The sequence below is a fragment of the Bemisia tabaci genome, chromosome 1 (assembly GCF_918797505.1).
Source record: "Bemisia tabaci chromosome 1, PGI_BMITA_v3".
NCBI lineage: Eukaryota > Metazoa > Arthropoda > Insecta > Hemiptera > Aleyrodidae > Bemisia > Bemisia tabaci.
Genome location: NC_092793.1, coordinates 60,831,511 through 60,858,275, shown reverse-complemented (window position 1 = coordinate 60,858,275; position 26,765 = coordinate 60,831,511). Strand labels below are relative to the sequence as shown.

Sequence of the window (26,765 nt, the reverse complement as noted above, 5' to 3'; positions counted from 1 at the left end):
GTATTATGTCTATGCGAAGGCGAGCATTTGTTCCCTCAAAATAGATGTTTTGTACGCAGAGTAAAATTTTCTGAGAGATCCAGATGAACCGCTGCATGGAATAAGAAGGAAACTCTACAATTCCAAAAAACCAGTCAGTGTGTCTTGAAAACATTCATCGTTGCAGGCTACTCCCAAGGTGGGCTGTAGACATAGAAACTTTGTGTCCGTTGGATTTTCGTTGTCACGCCTCCAAATCGACGAGAAGATCAAAGGTCCAAGATCGGCCGGGAAACGGGATTTACAATTTGGAAAGAAAAATAAAAAAACAAGAAATGAAATAAAAAGCCGCAGACAGCCCCTGCTGGCGGTAGGCAATTCACAAAATAGCAATAAGCGGCGTGTTACTACAAAGTCTACACTGAACAGCGACAAAATTTTTAGAGATGGTTGTGAGCTGATCTCTTTAACAATCGAACTGTCACAAGGAAGGCACTTCCCCCTTAAAGGTGACATTACAAATTTCATTAATTAAGTTGAATCAGATGTTCATAAGCTATCCATTTTCCGGATCGATTTTCAGATGAGTTGAATCACATAGAATTTGAGTACGTGTATTATAGTTCCCTGTAGTTTAATTGATGTATTCACGTATCCCCTTAGTAGAAATAGGTACGTCCAATTGTCTTACGCTAGTGCTTTTAAAGATTTTTTGGTTTTTAGATTCTAGATTCTGGTCTAGATTCTAATTTTCAACTTTAAGATGATTCGATGGACGCCATATTTTGTGTCAGAATGGCATGCGATAAATCGCATCAATTGGTTCCATTTTTTCAGCTACTCGTCATTTTTCTCCAATTATGAGATCGCAATTCTGTTGTCAGGAGACTAAAGCACTCACTTACCAATTTTAACGAAGAAATTCAACGTAATAAAGGCGTGGCTTTTTCAGAGAGAAAATATCGCATTCGAGTGCAGTTTCGATCTCAGTATCGAATTTTTTAGAAATCACATATATCTTAGTATCTGTTTAATGTTTGTATTAGGTTTATCAATTTTAAACTCTCTATCGGTTTGTACTATAACTGTTGTAATTAATTTTTCTCTATATCTCTCTGAAAAAACCACGCCTTTATTACGTTGAATTTCTTTGTTAAAATTGGTGAGTGCTTCAGTCTCCTGACAACAGAATTGCGATCTCAAAATTGGAGAAAAATGACGAATGGCTGACAAAATGGAGTCAATTGATGCGATGAATCGCATGCCGTTCTGACACAGAATATGGCGTCCATCGAATCACCTTAAGGTTTTCTTCTGTGGGAGGGGAGGGGGGTGTAATTTACAAATCCGTCCCTGGAACATTTCGGTGGGAAGGAAACAGTGGTTCAGTACTGTAGCTCTTTCAGCAGGAGCGTTCAATCTTTCATATACACAGAGAGAAAACTTAACACAAAAGTTTGGTTAATATACGGGAAGTAAAACACAAAATAACACAAGCCCTCGGTTGACTCCGGGGTTTCAGTATCTCTCCATTGTTATTTGTGCTAAAGTCGCCGCAAACTGTACACTAAAATTAACCCTTTTAGGTTGATTGTGTTTCACTTCCTATATTAACCGATAGCAATCCAAGAACACAAATACATGTTTCAGAGTACACAGATAAAAAGTTAAATATTGTTGTGAATTAAAAAATTTAACAAAATGCAAAGATACCTTAAAGATAATGTGATTATCTCCTTCTTGTTGTTCAAGAAGGCGTTACAGGGGCTTTAAAATGAGCATTCATAAGTTGATGTTTGAAGTTATCATTCTGCAAAGAAGCTTCGAAAGGTCTAATGCTCAGATACAAATACATAAATTGCAGTGGGATAGAGGTAGTATGCGCGAGTTTTTTTTTACACTATCTATTTATTTTGAAATTCTTAGTTCGTATCAACTGAGATGAATTCCAAACCCACTAAACAACCACCATAATCACTACGATGTGTGGCCGAGAGAAACTTTTGAATAAAATTTACACTGATAAAAATAGATTCTGTTCCCGCAATGAAGAAGATGTCAAGTGGACGATTGATTCAATTCATTTAAATCCGAACTTAGAATTCTACTGAGCCAGTGCTTGATTTTAGATAACTTTAATTGCCTCAAACATGGAGTTGCATTTGACTGGGTTTACGGGCCAATGGAGTCAACTCGTCTCCGATTTGAGGACAGAATATTATTTTGAAATGAAAATTATAATGCAACGTCATTGATAAACCTACAATAATTCTAAGCTGGCCTGCTCAGAAAAATTCACAAATGAGTATGGAGAAAAGGCTTTCAGAGCAAAAATCCACACTAATAGTGACTAGTTTACGAGGCGCAACTGTTCCAAGTTCCTAGTTTTTTACATGTTAATTCTTAGATATTATTTTTTTACGTAGAATATACATTTTGTAGTTCATGTCTTCATGATTATTTGTTCATCAAGCGCGGGGATTGCAAATTTAAAATAAAATCAGCTATATTAAGTACACATTCCCCGACGATGTACTGTGAGTTTCCTTAGCAGGGCAGTATATCGGCGGGGCAGGTCCGCAACAACGTATCTCTGTTTGTAACACAGCAGACTTCACATCATACTTTATTTTTGAAATAGAGAACTACTCAACGGAAATTTTTGAAAACTTTCGATTTTTCACCTTTGTATGAGAAAAGTATGCGAAAAGCTTCAAGACATGATGTCGATTTGTTCTCTTTAAAAAATAAATAAATTAGGAGCGAAGATTTCCAAACGCGATACGAAACGCAACTGAGATACGTGGGTGTGGACCTACACCGTCAAAGTGTATACAAGGTTATTCAAAATTCACGCACCACTGGCCCTGAGGGGGGTGGCCATTTGAAATTTTTGAGTTGCTCCTCACCCTCCTCCCTTTTCGTGAGGGAGTCAAAAACTGGAAAGTGCCTACAAAATTGCCCCCTTCGATATGGGGAAAAACGTCATAAATCGCAAGTCAATATCTTAATTAGAACTAAAGTTATGGCCAGTGGTGCGTGACTTTTGAATAACCCTGTATCTTAATGACGTTGAATTGTCTTAATTGCACCACACTGCCTGTTTCGTTATCTCTGCCCGCTTATCCCAAGTAGCACTGATCGCGATGAGTTGCGATTTGATGGGAGAAGGTAACGCGATTTTACCGACGTCGATTTATTGCAACGTTACCGGATAAAAACTTGCGATTTTCCCCAGTAAACTTGTAATACAATTGCGATTACGTCAACGGCGATCCATCGCAATATTATCGAATAAAAAATTGTGATCAATTGAGAAAAATGTTCCACTTTACGGATATACAATGACGACAGAACGGAGGATAATCGCTCAGATGTTGACGATCCTAGCCATTTTATAGCCAAAAAATCGCAACTTCATTTCAAAATATCGCGATTTTGTAAAATGCTACTTGGGTTACATGGCGGCGATTTCGGCCCAGCAATGAGTGCAATGTCTACCATGCAGCTTTCATGAACGTATAAACATCTATTTAAACCTTTAAGGTGAATCTTTATCGTTAGTATAGAATGAAACTGAACCACGCCGCACAGCTACCACCTGGCTCTACACTTTGAGATAATTTTACTGACACGAAAAATTTAATGAATCCGGAAATTCAAAAGTTTTAGCGGAATTTCTTGAAAGTGCAAGATCGTAGAGATCATTTCGCTAACTCCCACTTTTTTCAGAGGTTTCATTTTGAAACTTTAGAGATTACATCTCATCTTCTTTTGAGTGTCAATACAAAGAAATGTCTCTTCAATTTAAAAAAAGAAAAACACTAACAGCCGCATTACCTCATGGACTTAAAGGCAAGCAGTTACGTCAATAAGATGACAAAAATTCGTAGAATGCCTTACTAGCAACCAGGAGTCTCTGAAGGCTCTGAAGTTTTTCTATCTTCAGCTGTTCAAAAGTTATCAAGGAGGTTACGGACTTTCGGGACACCCTGGAGGTGAAATTTTGGTGAAGTAGCATGTATCAGGATGATTTAATTCGCACCCCATCAAGTGGTCTATTATGCTTTATTTTACAATAAAGAACTACTATTAATTCTCACCCATCAAAATAGACTCAACCTGGGTCTGGAAACTAATGATACATATGGGTCGAGGTAAGCAGAAAGGAGCCAACCCACATAAGCTATTGCCAAATTTAATGGGATAGTTTAGTTTTGTACAAAATAACGTTTGAGCACATCAGCTATTGCCAAATTTAATGGGGCAGTTTAATTTTTACAAGATGACGTTTGAGCAAATTCCTTTGAAAATTTTAAGGAATTTGCTTCGTACTAAGGAGAGAATTCACTGAAATTTGCACAAAAGTCGGCGCGATCGTTTTCATGTAAAAAATTAAATTGACCAAATAAATTTAAGAATAGCTGGTGTGGCTTGGTTCCTTTCGGCTCAACGCGGTCCAAATGTTTTTCTGAAAAAAAAAGCTGGAAACAGTAATTCTCTAGGACAGAATGTTTTCCAATTCCAATCGTGCAAGACGTGACACGAACATACCCAAGGAAAACCTTTCGAAGGGTAAAAAAAGTTCCGCCGACAGCCCCTGACGGTTAGGCAACTTGGAGATAATTTTACTTTTCGTTACTTGAATTTACATGTATAAATCCCTCTTTTTTCTCCAACTGAGGTGATATCCAAATCAGTGTGATGGACATTAAAATCCTCAAAATGGATCCCTTTATATATAATGGTGCAAATCCTGATTTGTGCGGAATTAATATATTTTCATCCAATTCTATATCCTAATGACATTTATTTAACCTAATTACTCCCCGCTGCCTGTTTCGTAGTCTCTGCCCGCTTACAAAGCGGCGATTTCGGCCCAGCAGCGGTGCAAACCCGGTTATCCTTGTGCATCTGTTTTAAGAAGATGAACGATTTTCGGTTTCGTTAAAATTCGGAGGTTGTTAACAAATTTAGGGATTAGCAGGAGGTAAACACTTGGCTGCGACAAATCTTTGTCGATTTTTTCTGATCACAGAAAAACCAATATCTCTCTCAGACACTGATATCAAGTGGGATACCGTCATCAAAGCAAGCTCCAACCAGATGAAATTGAGAGAAAATCGTGTGCCTCTCATACGTTCCCTTTCTTACAGAAAATGTCTCATTTATTTTGAAAGTGTTCGGGTACCATGTTAACACCAGGTACAATACTCTTGAGTTTCTGATGTCTAGGTGAAGGCTAAAAATTCGATTCTGCAAGAATCGGGTTTGGTCTACGAAATTCCAAGTAGCAATAGTCATAAGTGCTACATTAAGCAAAGCAAGCAACTTCATAGGAAGAGGCTTGGAGGTCATAAATATGACAACAGCGAGCTAACAGCATTCAAGAGACATCAAAATTAATTAGGTCACCGTTTCGATTTCGATGTTATAATTTTATGTGAGGAGGAAAAGTTATTTCCCGCGTTAGTCCTAGGAATTATTGCAATTCTGAAATTATCTTCGTGGTTATTTTCTCGGACATCATGTAGTCTGCAGGTTTCAATTTGGAATTTTTATATTTGATTTTTATTTTTGCAACTGAAAATTGCTCAGTTTTGGGGCGAAAGGTTTTGGGTTTTTTACGTGTAATTTTTAGCTTTGTTTACCGTTTTTTCCGATGTTTTTGACGTCCCTTTTAACTCGAGCTGACCAAAGATATATACCTTGTAGTTAAGACGCAAAAAGATCAAGTTCATGAACCAATTAATACGCTTTACCCAACTAATATTAACACTATCGGTTCATATTTCACAGTAACTCGTTGTCTACATTTTAGCATGATCTATGGTAGCACGATCCATCCAGGAAAGAAATCTGTATGTTGATGCCATTTGGGATTATGATATAAAGGAGGATGTGGAGGCGCTCCAAAAGATTGATAATCTGGACCAACTGAAAAGTTTTGTCACCGACTCCAAAATGCCGCTCTGGCCGGCTTAAACCCGACAGTCACCAGTCTGGCAGACAAAGAAAACCTAATTACCGGTAAGAAAGAATTCCAATATTCACAAATTCTCTGACCCTGAAAGTGTCTGAAGTGTCCAATTTTGTGCCTCAGTTTGTGCTGAAAGCCTTTTCAAGCACAGTTGACTGAGGAGTCATTTTTAATTTCTTTAAAAAGGCGCCCACAACCGTGCAATTACTAATAATAAAAAATAGACGCCCAATCATCTCCTCTGATAAAAGCTTCCTATTTTCCTCAGGATTCTCTCATCAGCAGTGTTGCAACAGCACAGGTTTTCCTTGCGGATCATTTAATCCGGGGATAAATTACAAGACAGGATTAAATTATAAACAGGATGTCAGCAGTGAATGATAGCGGTATCCGAATCATCGATAGCTGTGATCAAAATGATCTAAAAATCTTAAACGGATTCTATCAGCGTCGCGACATTCACAAATACACCTGGGTGCAGCCAACGCGAGGTTTGAGGTCCATTATTGACTATGTGATTGTGAGGCAAAAATCCAAGATGAAGGTTCAGCAAGTGAGGGTGTGCAGAGGTCTCTCATGTGGCAGCGACCACTATTTTCTCGAAGCAAGAATAGCTTTCCCGGCGAAGGACGGCCAGCGAGTCGAGCCTGTGCAGCAAGATCAGCAGCAAGAGAGGGTTGTCCTTCACCGGAAGAAGTATAATATCGATAGTCTCCACCATGATAGCGTTAAACGTCTGTACAGGCAAAGGCTGGACGAAAAGTTGGTGGAGAGGTCTTTTAGCAGCACTGAGGAGCCTTATCAATTCATTAAGGATTGTATTCACTCTGCGGCCAGTGAAGCCTTAGGAGTTTGTGAAGAAGATAACTTGAGGCGTAAGCCATACTGGTGGGACGCGGAAGTGGAACGAGAGATCCAAGATAAGCGAAACAAGTACCATTCTTTTCTGTCCTCTAAGAGGGATGAAGACAAGGTTGTTTACAAGCAGGCTCAAGCTCGGGTGAGGAGTCTCATTACAAGGAAGAAAAACGAGACTTGGGAGCAGAATTGCTCCAAAATTAACACCTACCTCGGGGGCAGAAAGAGTGCGGAAAGTTGGAAATTATTAAAAGGCCTGCGAAGGGATATGAAGCGTGATATTTTATCTCCGATATCGATCCGCCAGTTGGAGGAACATTTTAAACAATTATTGACCGAAAGGCGACCAGAGTTTCAGGGAGGCACGCAGATAAACACCGATGAGGCATCCACTCTATCAGTCCAGCTCTTTGATGTGGTTAAAGCCGTCAGGGAGTTGAAGAATGTGAAAGCTTATGGACCCGGAGATATTCCCTCAGAATTAATTAAATGTGGGTCCAACAGACTGTTCCATTGCTTAAGGGACTTGATGGATAAATGTGCGAGGGGTGATGAAGTCCCGAGGGAGTGGAAAGAATGTTGGATTACAGCTACCCACAAAAAAGGGAAAAAGGACGATCTCGATAATTATCGTGGATTGTCGGTGACCGGAACGATTAGTAAAATTTATGGTAAGATATTGAAAGCTAAAATCGAAGAAGAATGGATTCATCATGAGGCAGAAGAGCAAGCGGGTTTCAGGGCTGGCAGATCAACCGTCGACCATCTATTTTGCATCACCCAGGTTATTGAGAAGAAGATGGCGGTTGGTCAAGAATTGCACTTGGTGTTCGTGGATTTGCAAAAAGCCTATGATAGCGTGCCTTTAGTGAAACTGTGGGAGGCCTTGGAAAAATCTGATTTTACTCGTGGACTAATTAATGCAATTAAGTTTTTTTATCAAGGGACTTTCGCAAGAATTAAATGTAATGGGGGCTTGTCGGGGGGTTTTTATGTAACGAAGGGGCTGAAGCAAGGGTGCTGCCTCTCCCCCACCTTGTTTAAAATATACTTAGAACATGTACTGCGTGAATGGAAGAAAAAATGTTCCGGAATGGGTGTCCCTCTGAATGATGAAGAAACTCTTTACACGTTATGCTTTGCTGATGACCAAGTAATTATTGCCCAAGATCAGGATGATGCTGAGTACATGACTCGAAAGTTGGTGGCTGAGTATCGGAAATGGGGCCTCGAGGTGAATGTCAGCAAAACCGAGAAGTTGACCGTTGGCGGGAATCAGCAAAGTATAGAATTAGAGGATGGGCGGCAAATTGGAAGCTGCGATATTTACAAATATTTAGGAGTGTTTCTAACCCAGGATGGAAGATTGGACCAGGCCATCAAGAAGAGGAACGTGCAGGGTAGAAGGGCAATCGCTATGTTAAATGGAGTTCTTTGGGACCAAAGGATCTCCAAAGAGAACAAAAGAAGGATCTACAACGCGATTGTCAAGAGCATAGTAACCTACGGGTGTGAAGTATGGCCAATGAAACAGCGGACCCGGGAGGTTTTAGAGGCAACTGAGATGGACTTCTGGCGTAGATCCGCTGGTATTTCCAGAAAGGATCGCGTCAGGAATGAGAGGGTACGGGAGATCATGGATGCCAAACAGACCATCGTGCATGACATTATGACAAAACAACTCATTTGGTATGGTCATGTCCAGAGAATGGCGGGAGACAGGTTGCCGAAGAAGGTCCTTGACTGGGTTCCTCCTGGGAGAAGACGCAGAGGGCGCCCAATGAAAGGTTGGAGGGAAGGGATTGAAGCGGAAATGTTAAGGTGCTCAATCCCCCAAGATTTGTGGTTTGAAAGAGAGCAGTGGAGGTTAGGAGTCGTGGAGCGCGAGGAAGTGCTGTAAAGCGACACAATATATATATATATATATATATACGTTTGGATTTTGCCATTAAGTTGAGCACCCGTGTATAGTTTTCAGTCGTAAGTTGAGCGCAATTACATAAGTTGAGCACCGCTATTAAGTTGAGCAGCTCAACCTATGTGTCGTGTAAAATGTATAATTAATCAGTTGTTTACGTTTGGGAGGACTTTAAAAAGTTTTGGAGCTTATTTTAAGATTCATTAAACATAATCCTAGTAAATAGTAATCACTCTCACCAGAACTTGCTGAGAGTAATTTTGAATCACGCGCCACTACCGTTAGCGACAGTAGCGCCATCGGCGAGGCGGGAATGGAAGGCGGGAGAACCGCGAGCGTACAAAGCAACAACATAACCTCAAAGACAATCGCGAATCGCCGGCTGCCAGAACAATAATAATCTCGCGATTACAAAATCTGTGATTACAAAGATGTGTTATGATTGTGTGTTATGATGTGTTGTGATTACAAAGATTAATAAATTTGTGTGTTGAATGTGTTGGGGTGTCCTGCCCGAGACATGTCCGGAAGAAGTGAAAAAATCCTGCGTGCCGCTCTTGGTAAGTGCACCTCTCTAAGTTTCTCCAGGTTATCTTACAGATTTATGGAGGATTTCTAACATTGTCAAGTTGCTATAGTCCAGCAAGCATAACCTTGATTTCAGTTGTACCCCTTTAACTTCATACTTTAAGCATTTGTCCTATGCTTAAACTGGGGCTCTCAAACTGCCACTGATTCTTCAATTTCTCAGCCATTTCTGCACGAAATTCCTTGAAAATCTCAAGATCTGATCAGTAATATGTCCCAATTACATCGGCTAGCTTCAAAGATCGTCAGCAAAGCCCCTGGTTTGTGCGTGGGCTGGACGCCTCAGGATCGAGATGGATTTTCTTGATAGCTGAGCTCCTACGGCTTGTTTCGGATGCATTCATGGGCAGAACTATCATGGGCAAATTTAGGTACTAAGCCCCTCTTAGAAGTCCTATGAATTATGCTAAATAAGTATGCAAACATACCTTTCATCTCTAAACTTTTAATGCAATCAATTTTTCGAAGAGAGCGGGCTAAAATATTCCACTGCGACAACTCATTCTTTTAGGATTTCCCTAGAGTGTAAGGGACAGCCTCCGAACCATTGTTAAAGCTGAGAGAATCCAACAAGAAGTCTTCTTTGGTTGGGTGTCTTTTCAGACTCCCTTGATGAGGTGCCTTTTTGCCCCCTCTGCCACAGATATTTCCTAGCGCCGCTCATGTATGCATACTTTTTTGTATAAGCGGGGATTATTGGGGATGTGTTATCAGAGGGAGCTGAGCCCCTTGAACTTGCATTAAATGCATACAGTTGATGTACTCCACGCCTAATAAGTCCATGCCCTTCAGAGTGTGACGGAAGATTTGCTGTCTAGCGTTCAGCATTTTTAAAGTACATAAATACCAGAAACAGAATAGTGGACTTTTTGTCCCACTCAAAAAGTACAAAAACTTATTTTTTGTGGACTCTATAAATAGCAACAGGCAGAAATGGGTGATAAGGGGGGACAGAGATCTCTGAGATTATTTCAGATGCATACTCGATAAAGTAGACTCATTCATCTTCTAACTTGAATTTTAAGCCGCCTCGAATGTGGAATAGGACGTAAAATTTAAAGATTTTCAATTGAGGGGCTTGGGCAACAAGACGCATAAGTGCAGTTTTTGAAAAAAATTGAGATTTTAATGAACTCAACTAAAATTAGTTAGAGGTAGAAAAATATTCTGTGAAAAATTCACAACTAAAATCCAACTTCAATGCATCAAAAAGTGAGCTTACATTTCCTCTGCCACAAGCCCTGCTAAAAATGTTCCGTGTGGATGATTTCCATGAAGTTGATTTCCATGAAAAAATGACACGGAAAAATGGAACAGGAAATATTTCCATGTGGCTGATTTCCGTGTGACTGATTTCCATGTGGCTTATTTCCATGAAAATTTTTCATGGAAACGAAATCATTTCCGTGAAAATTTTTCATGGAAACGAAATCATTTCCGTGACAATTTTTCATGGAAAGAAAACCATTTGCATAAAAATGATCACAAGAAGGTTTCAGTACCATCCAAATTGCTCACGGAAATTAAATAAATCTTAGAATCAAGACAAAGGAGACAAGCGTCCCAATGGGAGCACATGATATTTGGACCATGCAGACATGCTCAGTAAAATAGAAAATGAACAAACAACACTCACCAACTCGCTCAAGTCTGTAATCCACTGGGTCAGAAAAATCCACTTGAAGACAATGAATCCAAATTTCCGATTAGAACTGGTGCAGGTACGAAGGAACTTTTGAAAACACGATGAGTGCATTGTAAAAATATCTAAAGCACTCTTTAACGTAAGAGAAAAATTAGCACCATGATTTAATAGCTGATCGATACAGAACACCACTCTCAGAAAAGCACTGACACAACACGATTTTTCAGTTTAGTTTTAGAGGAGAAAGCATTTTTCAAAAGATGCGACATCATAGATCCACAGCTTAAATAATTTCACGATTTACTACGATCATTGATGATATTAAGGTAGCCATCGATTCTCTACCCGACGTTCCTTCCACACATGACAGGAAACATCTACAGGCATAGAGCAAATGGCACTGAGCAGCAATGTACATCTGATAAGGCAAGCTCCTGGAAGTGTCGATCTGCAAAAATACAAAGCGGGAGACAGATCATCAAATTGATCTACCTATGGTTAATGGCCGTCCTTGGAGACAGACAATAAACTACGTAACAATATATCAACCACCTTTTGATAACAGAACGAATTTAAAATGAGAGCAAGACCCTTCCTTATGGAGGGAGGGCCAAGAAACATTTAAAAACGGAACATTTTACAACTTACAGGTCTGAGCCACTGAATATAATACATTCCACCAGTCAATAAAATTTTAAATTTTGAATGTTGATGGATAACCTGATTGCCAGTATACATTGAGTTGAAACCAGTTGAAACATCTGATACGTAGAGCGGTTCATTCTTATAGAGGCTTCCGAAGTAGTTCCAGATAGGTACTTTAAAATTAGACACCGGTCAAATGTAGTACAAGAGAGGAAATGGGTGCAACAAAACTTTAATTGTCCTTGATTCTTTTGAAGACACAAGGAAAATGCAGGCAGTATGAGGATGTTCCAACAGACTACCTATAATAGCACTCGCCTGCAAGAGTTGGGAAGTTTCTACTTGTGATGAAGTCCGCGGATAATAAGATTTGCACTTAGAGAGTGCAACAGAAGATCCACCATCTTGATTCTGGTCTTTCCCTTCAATGCTAAATAGATGAAAGATTATCTCCCTTCCCACGGAAGGAGTGGATAGATTTATTAGACGTAGACTCTTCGATCAACTTCGTAACCACGGTTAGGAATAGCACATGGTAGTAAATGCATTCGCAAACCAAGAGAATAGAATTCACAATTACCTCGCTCGTTAGAACATATCGACTGAATCGTAAATCGGCAAAGAAAATTAAACTCGAGTTACTTGATCAGTATAGCTTGACATGACAAATGTGTAATGTAAGTACAAGGTGACAGGCTCATACTTAGGTGTGTCCGTCGTCAAGAAGTGAGAAGTGAGAGATAATTTACCTGTGTTCGATGAAACTGAGTATAGTCAAGTAGACGCCGATAATACAATCGATTCTTCGTTAAGAATCATGAAAAGTAGATCAAATTAAGTTTTCATTTTGAAATTCACGGCATGGCATGGCTAGGCTGGCTGGGTGGATTGAATTGAACAATGGTCCGGATCCGGAGTTCCGAGTGCGAGTTGGACATCGAACAGTTGGACGAGGGACCATTCCGCGGTTCCGCCTTTTGCCTTTTTATCGAGGTTGCGTATGAAAATGAGTGAAAATCAGCCGCTATAATGATTATAGAAAGCCAGTTTTTGTATTTTAATCCTTTTGAAAACATTTGCCTGATAATTATTTAGATAATAAATACAACCCTGGAAGTATCGGCAAGGAACGATTATTCCAGGAACTAGGAACATCTTCACCAAAGTTAGGTTATATTTATCAATTTACCTCTCACTCACATCACCACATCACCTCAAGTAAGTAATTTAATGAATAATTTTTCACTTTCACACCTTTCACAAAAGAATCAAGGACAATTAAAGTTTTGTTGCACCCATTTCCTCTCTTGTACTACATTTGACCGGTGTCTAATTTTAAAGTACCTATCTGGAACTACTTCGGAAGCCTCTATAAGAATGAACCGCTCTACGTATCAGATGTTTCAACTGGTTTCAACTCAATGTATACTGGCAATCAGGTTATCCATCAACATTCAAAATTTAAAATTTTATTGACTGGTGGAATGTATTATATTCAGTGGCTCAGACCTGTAAGTTGTAAAATGTTCCGTTTTTAAATGTTTCTTGGCCCTCCCTCCATAAGGAAGGGTCTTGCTCTCATTTTAAATTCGTTCTGTTATCAAAAGGTGGTTGATATATTGTTACGTAGTTTATTGTCTGTCTCCAAGGACGGCCATTAACCATAGGTAGATCAATTTGATGATCTGTCTCCCGCTTTGTATTTTTGCAGATCGACACTTCCAGGAGCTTGCCTTATCAGATGTACATTGCTGCTCAGTGCCATTTGCTCTATGCCTGTAGATGTTTCCTGTCATGTGTGGAAGGAACGTCGGGTAGAGAATCGATGGCTACCTTAATATCATCAATGATCGTAGTAAATCGTGAAATTATTTAAGCTGTGGATCTATGATGTCGCATCTTTTGAAAAATGCTTTCTCCTCTAAAACTAAACTGAAAAATCGTGTTGTGTCAGTGCTTTTCTGAGAGTGGTGTTCTGTATCGATCAGCTATTAAATCATGGTGCTAATTTTTCTCTTACGTTAAAGAGTGCTTTAGATATTTTTACAATGCACTCATCGTGTTTTCAAAAGTTCCTTCGTACCTGCACCAGTTCTAATCGGAAATTTGGATTCATTGTCTTCAAGTGGATTTTTCTGACCCAGTGGATTACAGACTTGAGCGAGTTGGTGAGTGTTGTTTGTTCATTTTCTATTTTATTGAGTATGTCTGCATGACAGATGTCATCCATTATTACTTTGCATGATGCATATTTAGCTGAAAGATTCTCTTTACACATGCCTAGTGGAAGATACATGTGGGTTTGGAACTGCTAACATGCGAACTTTGAAAAACTACGCTGCTATGATATAGAAAATCCTACAAGTCCAAGAAGGTCTATGCGCTGATATCAATTACATACTGACATATACCCGTCAAACAAGTTCCCATGGCTGTCATAGATGGCCTGCCCACAAAGTATGTCTGAAAGGGTGGCCCTAATTTTCATCAGGGAGCTTTGAGTACACCATGTACTTTTTAAGATTATTGTGCTTATTATTGCTTTCACTTGAGTGTAGATGTAAGTACATACTAAGCTTTTATCCATCATACATTTTGGCACATTTCTTTAATTATTGAGCTTCATAAAATTTCAGGTACTTGATTTTCAGGGGCTGAGATCGAAATCATATCATTAAAAAAAATTGGTTCCAGCAATTCTTTTCAAATTCTTTACAAAAAAATTTAGAGGATTTAATAACTGAAGATAAAAACATAACATGCTAAACACTACCTTCTGATGAAAAAGTACTTAAGTGATGACCAAAATTGAGACTTTTTTCGATCACCCTGATATGGGGATCTTCTTCACCTCCTTTCTAAACATACGCCTGAGAAGAAAAAATTTGACTGCTAATGCAACCCGCAACAATGATCGTATAGCTCTTCTTTCGGTTTTTTCCTTTTTCCCTTCATTCCCCCCCCCCCCTTCCAAAACTTGAGATTTTTCCTTTTCATGTCATAATGAGCCCATAGCACAGAAGTTTTCAAAAATGATTGGAATTCACGAAATTTCATTTTATGAAGTTACATATAAAATCTTGCATCTCTGGTTTGAACCGTATACCGAGTATAATTCCTTGGCGCGCACCTTGCGGAGCGCCTTCAACATCGTAGTTATGCTTCAAACGCGACACTCACGCTCCGATGTGTAATTTTCGCATGTTGCGCATGTCGGAGCGTATGTCCAATTTAGAATTGCCCAAAAATTGAAAGATTTTAAAGCCGCGAAATTCATGTTTAAATCCGCAATTTTTATTTCCATGCCGAACTGAGAAGGGGATTTTCAATTCCATGAAGGCTTGATGGAAATGACTTGGTTTCCGTGTGAGTTGCATGGAAGTGCTATGAGTTCCATGTCGAGCTCACAAGGAAATATTTTCATTTCCATGAAGACTTGATGGAAATGACTTGGTTTCCGTGTGAGTTGCATGGAAACGTTATGATTTCCATGTCGAGCTCACAAGGAAATGTTTTCATTTCCATGACGGCTTGATGGAAATGACTTGGTTTCCATGTGAGTTTCATGGAAACGTTATGATTTCCATGTCGAAGGACATGGAAGTCAGACGATTTCCATGAAATCACATGGAAATCGGGTCATTTCCACGTGAATTCACATGGAACATTTTTAGCAGGGAAGGCTCCATGTAATTTTGAAACTCCCAACGCGTATTCCTCGAAATAGCAAAAACTCCACTTATGCGCCTAATCCTCCAAACCCCTCAATGGACCACTAGACAAGGTACGAATTTAAGCAATCTGATACATGTCTCTTTACCAGAATTTCACGTAGTACTCGATTCGTGCTATGAAAATTACTGAAACCAACTCCTAACGAAGATATTAACGTTTTTATTTCACATTGGTTACGGGGAATTTGCACTGCCCGCTCACAAGAAACTGAAAGCTCTACTTGAGTCAAATCGCGCACAACAACGGTTTCAGCAAGCTTCTCAATTGAGCAATGTTCATTTCCCATCATGTGTTGTTCAAACCACAAGAAATTTGCTATAGCTGAGCCAAAACGTCAAGATTGAGGTTTTCAGATTTTTATATCGCAGAGACTATCACGATAAACGTTTAGCGCGCGATGTGAATCATGTAGAGCATTGAGTTTTCATGAGCGGGTGGTTTGAATTCACGCATCAAGAATCATTAAATATCTTCATAAGGAGTTGATTTCGGTAATTTTCGTGGCGCGCATCGTGTTCTACGTGAAATTTTGGTTGAGACATGTATCAGAATGCTAAAATTCGTACCTTGTCTAGTGGCCCATTATGAGACTTCCTTTCGCAAATTTACCTCAAAGTTTTGCCTTGATTTTTAAGGAATCAGTTTTCTCTAGTGATAATGACTATTGGGACTTGTTGTGTTCAATTTTTATTTTTTCTCTTTTCTAGGGGAGCGGTACATAACTCCGCAAAAGCGCATCCTCAAAGCCACGGAGGAGAACACCGAAGGTAATCTTTTTTATGCAAATAAAAAAAACCTAATTTAGTCTGCCACCTGGTCCTTTCATCATTGGCATCAAATGACAGCTGAGTCAATTAAGATACCTTATCAACTTTTAAAAGAGGAAATTCTTGGGCCAGATAATCAGATACAAGTGTCAACTTTCATCACTAAAAGTTCAGCCAAAACCAACAAGTTTATTTCTGACATTATGTAGTATCAAAAAAAATAATGTGTTGGAAGCATCAATTTTTCATATATTTTTCCTGAGAGACAATTTTTATCATCATACCTGAAGGAAGTTTGAAAGAATTATTAAATCTGGTTTGTTCCCTACTGTAGTAATTTATCGACTGCAAAACTGCAGGATTGCATATCTCACTTAAGTACAGTGTTGCATAAAATCCATTTCGTTTTTTTTCATTAAAGGAAAACAGATCAATGCTGTTACTTTAAAGTGTCAATAATTATTCTCCATTTGGAGCGGTAAAATCATAGTAACTTTCGAGACACGACATCAAGTTTAGTTTCATTCATAAAATAAAGTATGTCATGAAGTCTTCATTATCTTTAACCCAAATACGTACTCCTGCAGTTACACTGTCGCCATAGGCTTTCAAACTCAGGGCATATTTTCTTAAAAAATTTTACAAGAACTATTAGAAAAGTTCAAAATAATTTTTTTGCTCCTCTCTTCTCTAAAATATTTATCGGTCTCACTGCTTTTAGTGATTAAAGTAACAGATTTGTTATTTTTCATTATATGTTGGTTTCAGTTGTTCCAGCAAAGAAAAGCCCGCCGAGACCGGCCGACATCGCTCACGCAGTTTCAAGGCATATTTTGAGTGATGTAAGTACTTAAATGTTTCTCTTCTAAAGTACAAATCAAATCAAGTACAAACAAAATTCAAAATTACCCTTTAAGAAAAATAGAGAATAGAGAAATAATCAATAAAGAATAAAAAAGCACCAGGAAGCCATACTGTCAGCTCTCAGAGAATCAAGCCTCATAGAAATGCCCTTGGGATGGCATTTCATTCAACATGGCTCATAAATGAAGAAAGTGTTGATTGATTGTGAGAAACAGTCACGCACCTACTTAAGAACTCCTCCCACAAAGGTCAGGAAATGTCAGCAAGATCTCATGTGGAACTCTTAATTTTCATAACCTATCAATTTTTCAATGATTCCTATCGCTTCTATGGGCTCCATTGATAGATTGTCACCTTCCAGCAAAAGTATCTCAAAATTCAAATGAGATATCTTAAAATTCCTGCCGCCATTTTATTTTTTTACTTTGTTTAAGAAAGTGGTCTGAAAATTTCACTGAATTTTCTTTGTGCTGCCAATAAAATTCAGTGAAATTTTCAAACATATTCAACCTACAATTGAGGAGCTTTCCGGAAAAAGGGCACATAGCAAAAAATAGCGTTTGAGAAAAATGCATTTTAAGTTTCCATCATTAATTTCTGGCCACTGGTGGTACTTTTCATCGCAGCTTGGACTCCCAATTTCGAACGAAAGTCACTGTCAGTGGCCGTAGAGTAATGATCAAAACTTCAAATACATTTCTCTCAAACGCAATTTTTTGCTATGTGCCCTTTTTCCGGAAAGCTCCTCAATTTCTCTGTAAAGAAATAAAGTGTCTGCGGAAATTTTGAAATGCTGCATGACTTTTGTGATACTTTGGCCAGATGGTGACAAGATCTCGATTTTTTGCACCCTACTACTAGATACTAAAAAGACCGCTGTTGTCTGTTGAGAATTTTGACAAAATACTAATTAAAGTTTTCTTCGGTTTTCAGGTAACTAACAACAATTTAGAACCGATTAATAAATTCTGTAATGCGCCACTGCCACAAGGGGTCAATAAATTCTGTAATGCGCCACTGCCACAAGGAGTCAATAAATTCTGTAATGCGCCACTGCCACAAGGAGTCAATCATTTACCATCACCAGGTGAGATAATTTTCTTCATATTGTACTGAAATCCATTTGCTAAGGCAGCACTCCTTGAGACCAGCTCACAAATACATGTTTTCTTTTCAAAATTTCATGTAAGATACTATGGGTACTTCGCACTTTCCAAATTCAACCAATAAATGAGACAGTAAATGTTCTTGTCTTCGGTAATTCACACTTTTTGCTGCAAAAAAAAAATTAATAAAAAAACAAATTTACTCCAGTTAACTCAAGCAATCAAATTATTTCAGTACATTTTATAATGCCAGAATTTGCGTTTGTGCTACCTTTTTCTGATAAGATGAAAGGTACCTTGTATCAGAAGAAGGAAATGTGTATGAAACCAAGATCAGTTATTTACAATTTTGCCCGATTTAGCAATTTATCCCTACAAAAAAAAAAAAAAAAAAAAAAAAAAAAAAAAAAAAAAAAAAAAAAAAAAAAAAAAAAAAAAGTCCAAGAAATTGAGCAGCCAGTGAGAAATTGTTATTTTACCATTAATATTATTTTTAATTTTTTGCAGGCAATGGGGGAAATAGCAATTCCAATTTAAGGCAGGAACATGAGACATCGCAGAGTGCAAGGAAGGAATTGTTCAGTGATCCATATCTTTATCCAGGTAAAGTATATCATAACTCTCTCAGTGCCCCATCAGGCCCTACTTTGACTCTTGATTTCTTAAAGGATAACTTTTTTTTACGAACTTGTTTTGTTTTAGTTGATTTATAACATGTTTAACAAAAAAACTCAGCAAGTAAGTATGATTGATGCTCCCTCTGGATGTGATGCCCAGTGATCACTTTCTGCTAATTTACAAGTTAAAACCATCAAAACCGTGTCTGTGACTGGTGCAACTGACCCATTGAGGTTTAGAAATGAATTTTAATTTCTTTTCAAAATTGAATTTCTCCTTCAATGTAATAGATTTTTATTTTGTTCTCCCTTTTTACAGATGACAGTAGTAGTAACATCTCGCAGCCGATCCCATACGTGAGCAGACTGTCGGAATTAGAAGTGGAGATAATTGACGAAAACGGCGTTGATTATCAAATCCAATCTCAAGAGAACGCAGAAAATGAAATAGCAAACACCAATGGGATTGCGGTTGATAGCACTGACTTGTCAAGTTAGTATAAAGCCTACCCATCTTTTATTCACAGAAAATATTTTTGGGGTTGTTACCTTTTGTGGCCAGCAATTTTATTTCTTTTGCTCTAGGTAGTTTTTCTTCTCTCTTTGTCTCAAAATCTCTGTAGAAGGGGAATAATAATGAAAACAAATCAAGATAATTTAATTCCAAAAAATGAATCAATCGGAAAAATTATCTTGAGACAATTCTGTATTTTTTTCATAAAATTTTTGGCCTAATCTTTTGCCATGCCTTGTTATGGTAGTTTTTCATCTTGCAGAAGAGAACCATAAGATAAAGATGGCTGGATCACTGCGAATGTCTCAACAAGTTTCATATAAACTTATTGGCTGTTCCATAAAAGACAATTGCCCGGAAGTGAACAGACTTCTTCCCGAACAATGTCTGGTTCCTCTTTCTATGATGAATCCAAGAAGCTTATTCAGTAATGTTTAAGTCCTGCATTTTTGAAAACAGGAGAGTGTACTTATTCCACAGGAATTTTCTCTAATTTTTTTTGAACAATATTAACCGACTATAAATGAGCTCAAAGTTGCGTATTTTTAATGAAAGGCTGTATTATTAAAGTTTTGCTTTTTTCCTCAGATGACAGTCTCAGTATGAAGGTAGATGCTTTAGCTGAGGCCAGGGACCTCATTAAATACATAAACAATAAAGAAATGAGTCAAATGGCCGCTATTTTTGATGAGAGTAGAAAATTTTCCGATGAGGATCTAGAGGATTTGCAGAATAAGCAGAATAAGCTTGATGGACTTCTCGATATTCTTCTCACAAAAGAAGAACAAGAAAATTGCGAGTCTGTGGTGAAGGCTATCGTAGACAATGTACCAAAACGTAAGTTTGTCTCTTACTTTTTACAAATTTTCTAAGTTTAAGGGGCAGCTGAGAGGCTTATGGTCCTCGAAATCTATTTAAATGTACATTCGCTCCTGAGTCCTTCGAGAGCCGAAAAAAGTGGTAATAAATTCCCTCTCTCAATACTTTCATGAATTGACCTCCAAAGGATTTGATAATGAAGTAACTGCAGTTTGAGCTTTCCCCTTTCTTTTTGTTATACTGCCGTGTAACCGTTAAAAAAAAAAAAAAAAAAAAAAAAAAAAAAAAAAAAAAAATTAATTATATAATGCTCACTAAAAATTTGTTCTCTGAAATTTATATCTCAAGTTCTAACTGTTACCTGATTTTAGTTTCAACAGATAATAGCCGCCCATTTGCTCAATTTCATAACGATCGTAATTATGAGGAAGTTGCTGTGGAAGTGGACCAATCTGATGTGATAGATCCTGTGTGGAATATCCTGCCTCAAGATCAGCTCAATAGTAAGTTTTGCATTGATGCTATCAGGGAATTGCAAAAAAAGTCAGGGACTTAAAAATAAAGAAACTACCAAAGGACAATTTTGCTGACAGCTGAGTGCTTCTGTGATACCTAAGGGTGGAGGATTTTTTTCTAAGCAAAATTTACTACGATGTCAACCACCAAATCCTCATTCCTCAAAAATTTCCTCACCTCACAAGAAAGTGAAAAGTATGCGTTGAGCCTAAAAATTTAAAAAATCTATGATTTCTGTACTTCCTCATTTTTGCCAGGAGAAATTAAAGCAGAGCTTTAATTGGAAACTTTCCTCTTGCTGTTGGTGAGCCAGGGCTAGAGCAGTTTCTAATTCGTTGCTACAAAGTATGTATGTATTTGAGCTTTATTTTATGAAGTGCAGATGGACAGTAGAACTAGAATCAGCCTCCTAACTGCATTACTTTTTTCACAAGCCCTCCTCATATTTTATGTTTTTACCTAACCTATGATATGAACCTACCTATGAATCTCTTCTAACCTAACCTAACCTAACCTGCTCCTCAAACCTAACCTAACCTCAATCATATAAACCTATTTCAGCAGACATACCTCCAGAACTAACCAATGTTGAAAAATCTGTGCTGGACATAATTGTTAACGAAGACAGCCAGGATCCTCAATATATATATAAAATATTGGACAGGTCATCTCAGGTAACAAAAAATAATTCCACTCCACTCCACTCCACTCCACTCTGCTCCCGTCCACTCCATAATTCTCTGTCTCAATGACTCGTGCATCAAATCGCAGTGTGTTTGTATTAGAAAATAATTCAGTTTAAATGTACAAAAGTACAGAACGGCATGCGATATATCGCATCAATTGGTTCCATTTCTTCAGCTACTCGTCATTTTTCTCCAATTTTGAGATCGCAATTCTGTTGTCAGGAGACTAAATCACCCACTTACCAATTTCAAGAAAGAAATTCAACGTAATAAAGGCGTCGTTTTTTTTAAGGGGGGAAATATCGCATTCGAGTGCAGTTTCGATATCAGTATCGAATGCTGTGTCTTCTCTCTAAAAAAACCACGCCTTTATTACGTTGAATTTCTTTGTTCAAATTGGTGAGTGAGTGCTTAAGTCTCCTGACGACAGAATTGCGATCTCAAAATTGGGGAAAAATGACGAGTAGCTGAAAAATTGGAACCAATTGATGCGATATATCGCATGCCGTTCTGACACAAAATATGGCGTCCATCGAATCACCTTAATTGAAAGTTAGAGACGAACACATCACCATTTTTACTAATGGGTCATTTCATTTAAAACTTACCAGCTGTGCAATCCACTGGCTCAGATTTTTCCAAACTGAAAAAATCACTATGGTGTCAATGTATAAGTGAAAAAATAAATTGGTACAAAAAAGACGTCAGTGATGAGGGGGCTGATGGATGGGGAAAGTTCCTCTTGGTTGCACAGCAATTTATTCTTTATTAACCTACCTGTAAATCGATTTTTCAAAAAATTATGCCTCAACCCAAAAAAACTTATTTGGAAAATCATTGTTGAAATTTTAGTGAGCTCAGTATTCGAGAAGACTCATTCATCGCCAAAAAACACTTCATTCTTAATTTTTTGGAATGATATTCGATTTTTTCACCCATGTGGGCCTTTTTTTCTAGGCAAGAAGTCTCTATTTTTAATCAGAGAAATATTTCTGCATCAGTTGAAAAAATTGAAAATCTAAAGGGTAATAGTCTATAGAGCTTTTATTAGAAAAATGTCTGAAGTAAATTGGTCGTTTCAAAAATTGAAAGTAAATATCCATTTCCGATCATAGAGAATGAAAGCAAAAATACCCACTTGAAAATATGTGATCGTGTTTGCTGCACGAATTGACTATGGAGGTAATTTTTTATCGGTTCAAAAATTTTTTGTTTTTTTTATGTTGCTCTCAGGGAGAAGATCAAGATGTAAACCAGCCATGTGTGTCTGCTTCTCACTGTGTTGAAGATGCCTCTAATTTTGCTGGCCAAATTTATGATTTTATAGACAGTCCCTCTCAAAATGTTGACGGTGAGTTCCTTTACAAAAGTTATTATCTACATTCAAAGAATTGCGAAATTGCACTGAACTCAATAGAAAGGAATCAAGCCATACACTTCAAACAGAAGAATAAGTTTATTTTCTCTACTTGCTTAAAACTTATCACAAAAAATTAAGTTTTAGTCCATGTGAATGATATTAGACATCTGTCAAGGGCTTTGAAATTTCGGCAGGAAAATGTAAGATCTTAGTCCACCTCAAAATCGCTGAAAAGTCAAGTTTTTAAAAAATGAGATTTGACTCATTTCTATTGAGTCCACAAAGTAGAATACTGATCAAAGTTTTTTTTTTTTTTTTTTTTTTTTTTTTTCAAATTTGTCATTGAGATGGAATAAGCAAAAATGAGGACATTTTTTTCTAGTCGCCAATGCTGAACCATTTTGAGATAGTATCAAAGTCATAGTATTCTTGCATCAGCAGGGCATCGAAAGCTTTGCCTAAAAAGCGAGATAGCAGCATTATTTATTCGCCTGTCTTGAGTGGCAAGACGGTAAGGCCCTAGATAAGGGTTAATGAGGTGTCCGGTTCAGATTCCACCTTACAAACCTTTTTTTGGCCTGAGAGATGCTGATTTTGTCATTTTTCATTTAAATGCTCATTATGAGCGGGAAAAAGCTGATTTAAGCACATTTGGAATACATTTTGCAATTAGGAACTACAATTTCTGGCTCATCTGTAAAACCACTGATGTGCATGGGGAAACTAATGGTTCATTCGTTGTTCCAAAACTGAGCCTGATTTTGTAGTTCCTACTTGCAAAATGAAGTCCAATTGTCCCACAGAAATATTGGCAACGCTGCCTTGCTAGGACTTCAGTGGTGCTGTTTGAATAATAGACTACTAGATGGTGGTAAGTTCTTGCAGCTACAGCTGCTTGCCCAAACTTTAGCATAGCTTTCATGATGTCTCTGAGGTTTGAAACTGAAAATCAGGATGCTGATCTGTGCTCATGATGGAGTCCTAATACATGTCCAAGGTTGCCTTCTTCATTGGTAATTACTAGTGTTTCACCAAAAAAAAGAAGCCTCTGCAGGAAAATTGTGCTCTAATGTACTTTTGTTTTCAGTCTTATGCTAAAAATAACATTTTTGAGCCGCTTAGTAGATCTAATTTTTAAAGACCTAATTATTTGTTAAAAAGCTGAAACATTTACCTTCTCATAGACCAGAGTGTTGACTTTATATCTTAGCTATTGAAATGCGCTCAGACAGCGCGTCAAGCCGCTTGTCCGGCCCTGCAGGCTGATTGACAAGGCCTCCACCGAACAAACTCTAAGTGTGGATAACAAGCGCTCTGATAGAGAGCTCATTGAGTGGGCCATCAGGAGGCTCATGAGGTAGCCTGACAAGCAACTTGATGTGCCATCTAAGAACGTCTTCAGTGATATTTTCAATTGCACAGAATTTCTGTTACTGAGGGAAAAGCTCAACAGCAACATTTTAGTAAAAACATTCTTCTTAAAGATAAGCTGTCTGTAGTAACACAGAATTCTGGGCAATTAGATCAGACAGAAGAAATAAAAGAGCATTTTTGAGCGCGCAGAGAATTGCAATTTCTGGTTACAGTAAGGGCCTGTTACCCTAGAACCAGGCCTATTGTGGTATTCTGCCGTGCTAAGGAAAAACGCTATATGAACCTTCAGGCGTTGCCAAATTTCCTCTGACAAATCACTAGTTTTCAGGAAAATTTTTGAACATTTTTCTGCCAATTTCTTAGATAATTTTGTTTGTAATTTGATCTAAAGTGTCTGAAAATTTCAAAGAAAAATATTCACAATTTTCCTCCAAATTAAACATTTTATCGGAGGAAATTTGGCAACTCGCGAATGTTCATATGGCGTTCTTTCTTAGCACGGCAGTATTGTATCCATTGTGTTCACACAACGTGCCCGTCCCCTGCACTCTGGCTGCTGGCCGCAAAACCATTTTTTAACTTTAAAAGCTTCCTTTATTTCCACCAATTCGAATTCAGCTCGATGTTTTGTAAAGTTACTGTACCTCCAAACTGGCGAATTTCTTTGAAAAGTACGTGAAGAAATTTTTGAGTTTCGTGATTCAATAACTCATCAATGTACTTATCCATAATTATGCATATTTTTCATCAAAATTGAAAGCTGAATTTAGATCTGTGAAAATAAGAACAGATTTTGAGGGTACACAAAATTGGTCGGTAAATTTTTTATGGTCAGTAAGCAGACGCAGAGTGCAAGGGACGGGTCAGCAGGGCAGGCTGGATGGACACAATGGAAACAATGCGATGATGAGCCTGACTCTAAGTTAGTAGATTTTCGCCAAAATCAGAAGTTGCAATTCTCTGTGCACCCAAAAATTATCTTTTATTTACTCTGTCTGATTTAATTTCTCAGACTATAGCATGATCATCGAGAAAGCAACTGTAGGTGCATTTTGAGACTTGCTTTTATACATCATCATTGGCTCAGCCCCCTGATTTATGCTTCAATCTACATAGTATTTCTTAGATGCGGAGGATTTTTATCCCCATTGAGATTTCCGTTCTAATCTAGCATTATGCAACCATTGAATCTTATTTTGCGTGTCATGGAAAAATATAATAAGGTAGAAAATTGTCACACCATAAACTATCTCTTTTTTTTTTTGAATGGATCAGTTATTTTTCAGTCATTCAACGCATTTTGGACTATAACCCACTCATATTCAGGAAATAAAGTTGAAAAATTGTACCGCAATAGAATCTCAATTTAAGAAATTACCACAATGCATACTTAGAAGGTTTCAAAAGAAGAAGGATAGGAACCGAAAAACCAAATATTTATTAAGATCAGCCAACAACTGACAAAAAATAAAAGTGTAAGAAGGTTATGACAGTAGAAAAACAAAACAGAGATATTGACTGAATAAAACATTCTTAAAGTAATTACTGTGATGGGTTGATACTAGCCAATGACGATAAAAAAATATTGTGCTATGGTGTGACAATTCTAATTTCTATTTTAACGTTAACGCAAAAGAGGAAAGGAATCACCACAGAGACCACACAAGAATGTCCCAAAGGATTAGTGAAAACTTACTTGTCAGCGCTGATAATGCTTCACAGGCTGAGATGAAACAGAGCTGTCAAACATGGTGAGCAAGTAAGCAAGTTTTACATAATCTTTTGTAACCTAATGTTAACATCTTTGAAGTTACCTATACCACTTTTGTCTGATTTCATCTTGACAGCATAACTATTTTTTCGGTTAAACTTCAATGCCACTCTTAGTTTATCAATTACATACTGATTACTAATACTTTTCCTGTAATATGTGTTTCTTTTTAGATTTGAGAGATCCAGATTATGAACCCGATTCAAATTATGAACCCGAACCAGATCCCCAACCTGAACGTGAACCTGCCACTCAACTGAAAGTTAAGACTGTAAGGGGTAGAAATAATAGGGTGAAAAATCCCAATTATAAACGAGAATGGGATAGAGTAAACTACTGTCTTCTTTGTAAGAAAACAGTGACAACCTTCTCTCGTCATTTGAAGCAGACACATAAATTGTCAACCGAGGCAAAAACTTACATAAATATTACGCATCCAGACCTGAAAGTCCAAAAACGACTGCGAACTCAGTATACAGATAAACTTAGAAGACAGTGGAACGCAGAATACAATAAAAATTCCACCGATTGCGAAAAATTTTTACCAGCTCGCCGAACCAAAGCCGCCTTCACCAATGTGAGTCAGTATTTAAAGTGTAAATACTGCGATTTACTGTTGGCTAAAAAATCTTTCTACAGACATGTCAAAGTTTGTTCTGAAATTCCACAGGACATTCGGGAACAGTTCCTATCCAAATGGGACGTCAATTTAGAAGGAGACACTGATGAGACACTCAAAATAGGGTTCGGCATCTCTAAAAGAGTCCCCGTTCAAAGGGACTTTGGGGAGATTATATTCCCCAACTTAGAGGCAACCACAGAAAAACTTCAAACTGCCATATTTCCAACTATGCAGAAGGATGATCTGTATCTGATCGCAATGAACGATCGTACTTTAAGAATGGCAGTTTCCTTATTTTATGAGACACACTCTGAAGATAAAGACCAATACCAAGTTAGCAGGAAACTGCGAGATGGGGCAAATCTCTTAAAACAGTGCCGAGCTGCAAGTGAAGAAATAAA

At 37.9% G+C, this 26,765-nt stretch overlaps 2 protein-coding genes across 2 annotated transcripts in view; one reads left to right on the top strand and one right to left on the bottom strand.

Annotated features, from left to right (window-relative positions):
• Shaw (Shaker cognate w) overlaps positions 1–26,765 on the bottom strand; it is a 449,043-nt gene that overhangs the window by 361,974 nt on the left and 60,304 nt on the right. The window lies entirely within an intron of this gene.
• Positions 8,744–26,747, top strand: LOC109042946 (uncharacterized). Its single transcript, XM_072304689.1, has 10 exons — positions 8,744–9,295; positions 16,056–16,115; positions 16,884–16,957; positions 17,913–18,066; positions 18,593–18,688; positions 19,022–19,195; positions 19,805–20,053; positions 20,407–20,538; positions 22,471–22,588; positions 25,916–26,747. The coding sequence occupies exons 1-9, from the start codon at positions 9,256–9,258 to the stop codon at positions 22,521–22,523; spliced, it is 1,032 nt and encodes a 343-aa protein (XP_072160790.1). The 5' UTR covers positions 8,744–9,255; the 3' UTR covers positions 22,524–22,588; positions 25,916–26,747.

What these genes read in the sequence shown, in the direction of transcription:
- LOC109042946 (XM_072304689.1), top strand. Translation starts at nt 9,256, where the DNA reads ATGTCCGGAAGAAGTGAAAAAATCCTGCGTGCCGCTCTTG. An exon ending in AATCCTGCGTGCCGCTCTTG is followed by an intron (nt 9,296 to 16,055) that starts GTAAGTGCACCT and finishes TCTCTTTTCTAG; the next exon opens with GGGAGCGGTACATAACTCCG. An exon ending in GCCTCAAGATCAGCTCAATA is followed by an intron (nt 20,539 to 22,470) that starts GTAAGTTTTGCA and finishes TGTTGCTCTCAG; the next exon opens with GGAGAAGATCAAGATGTAAA.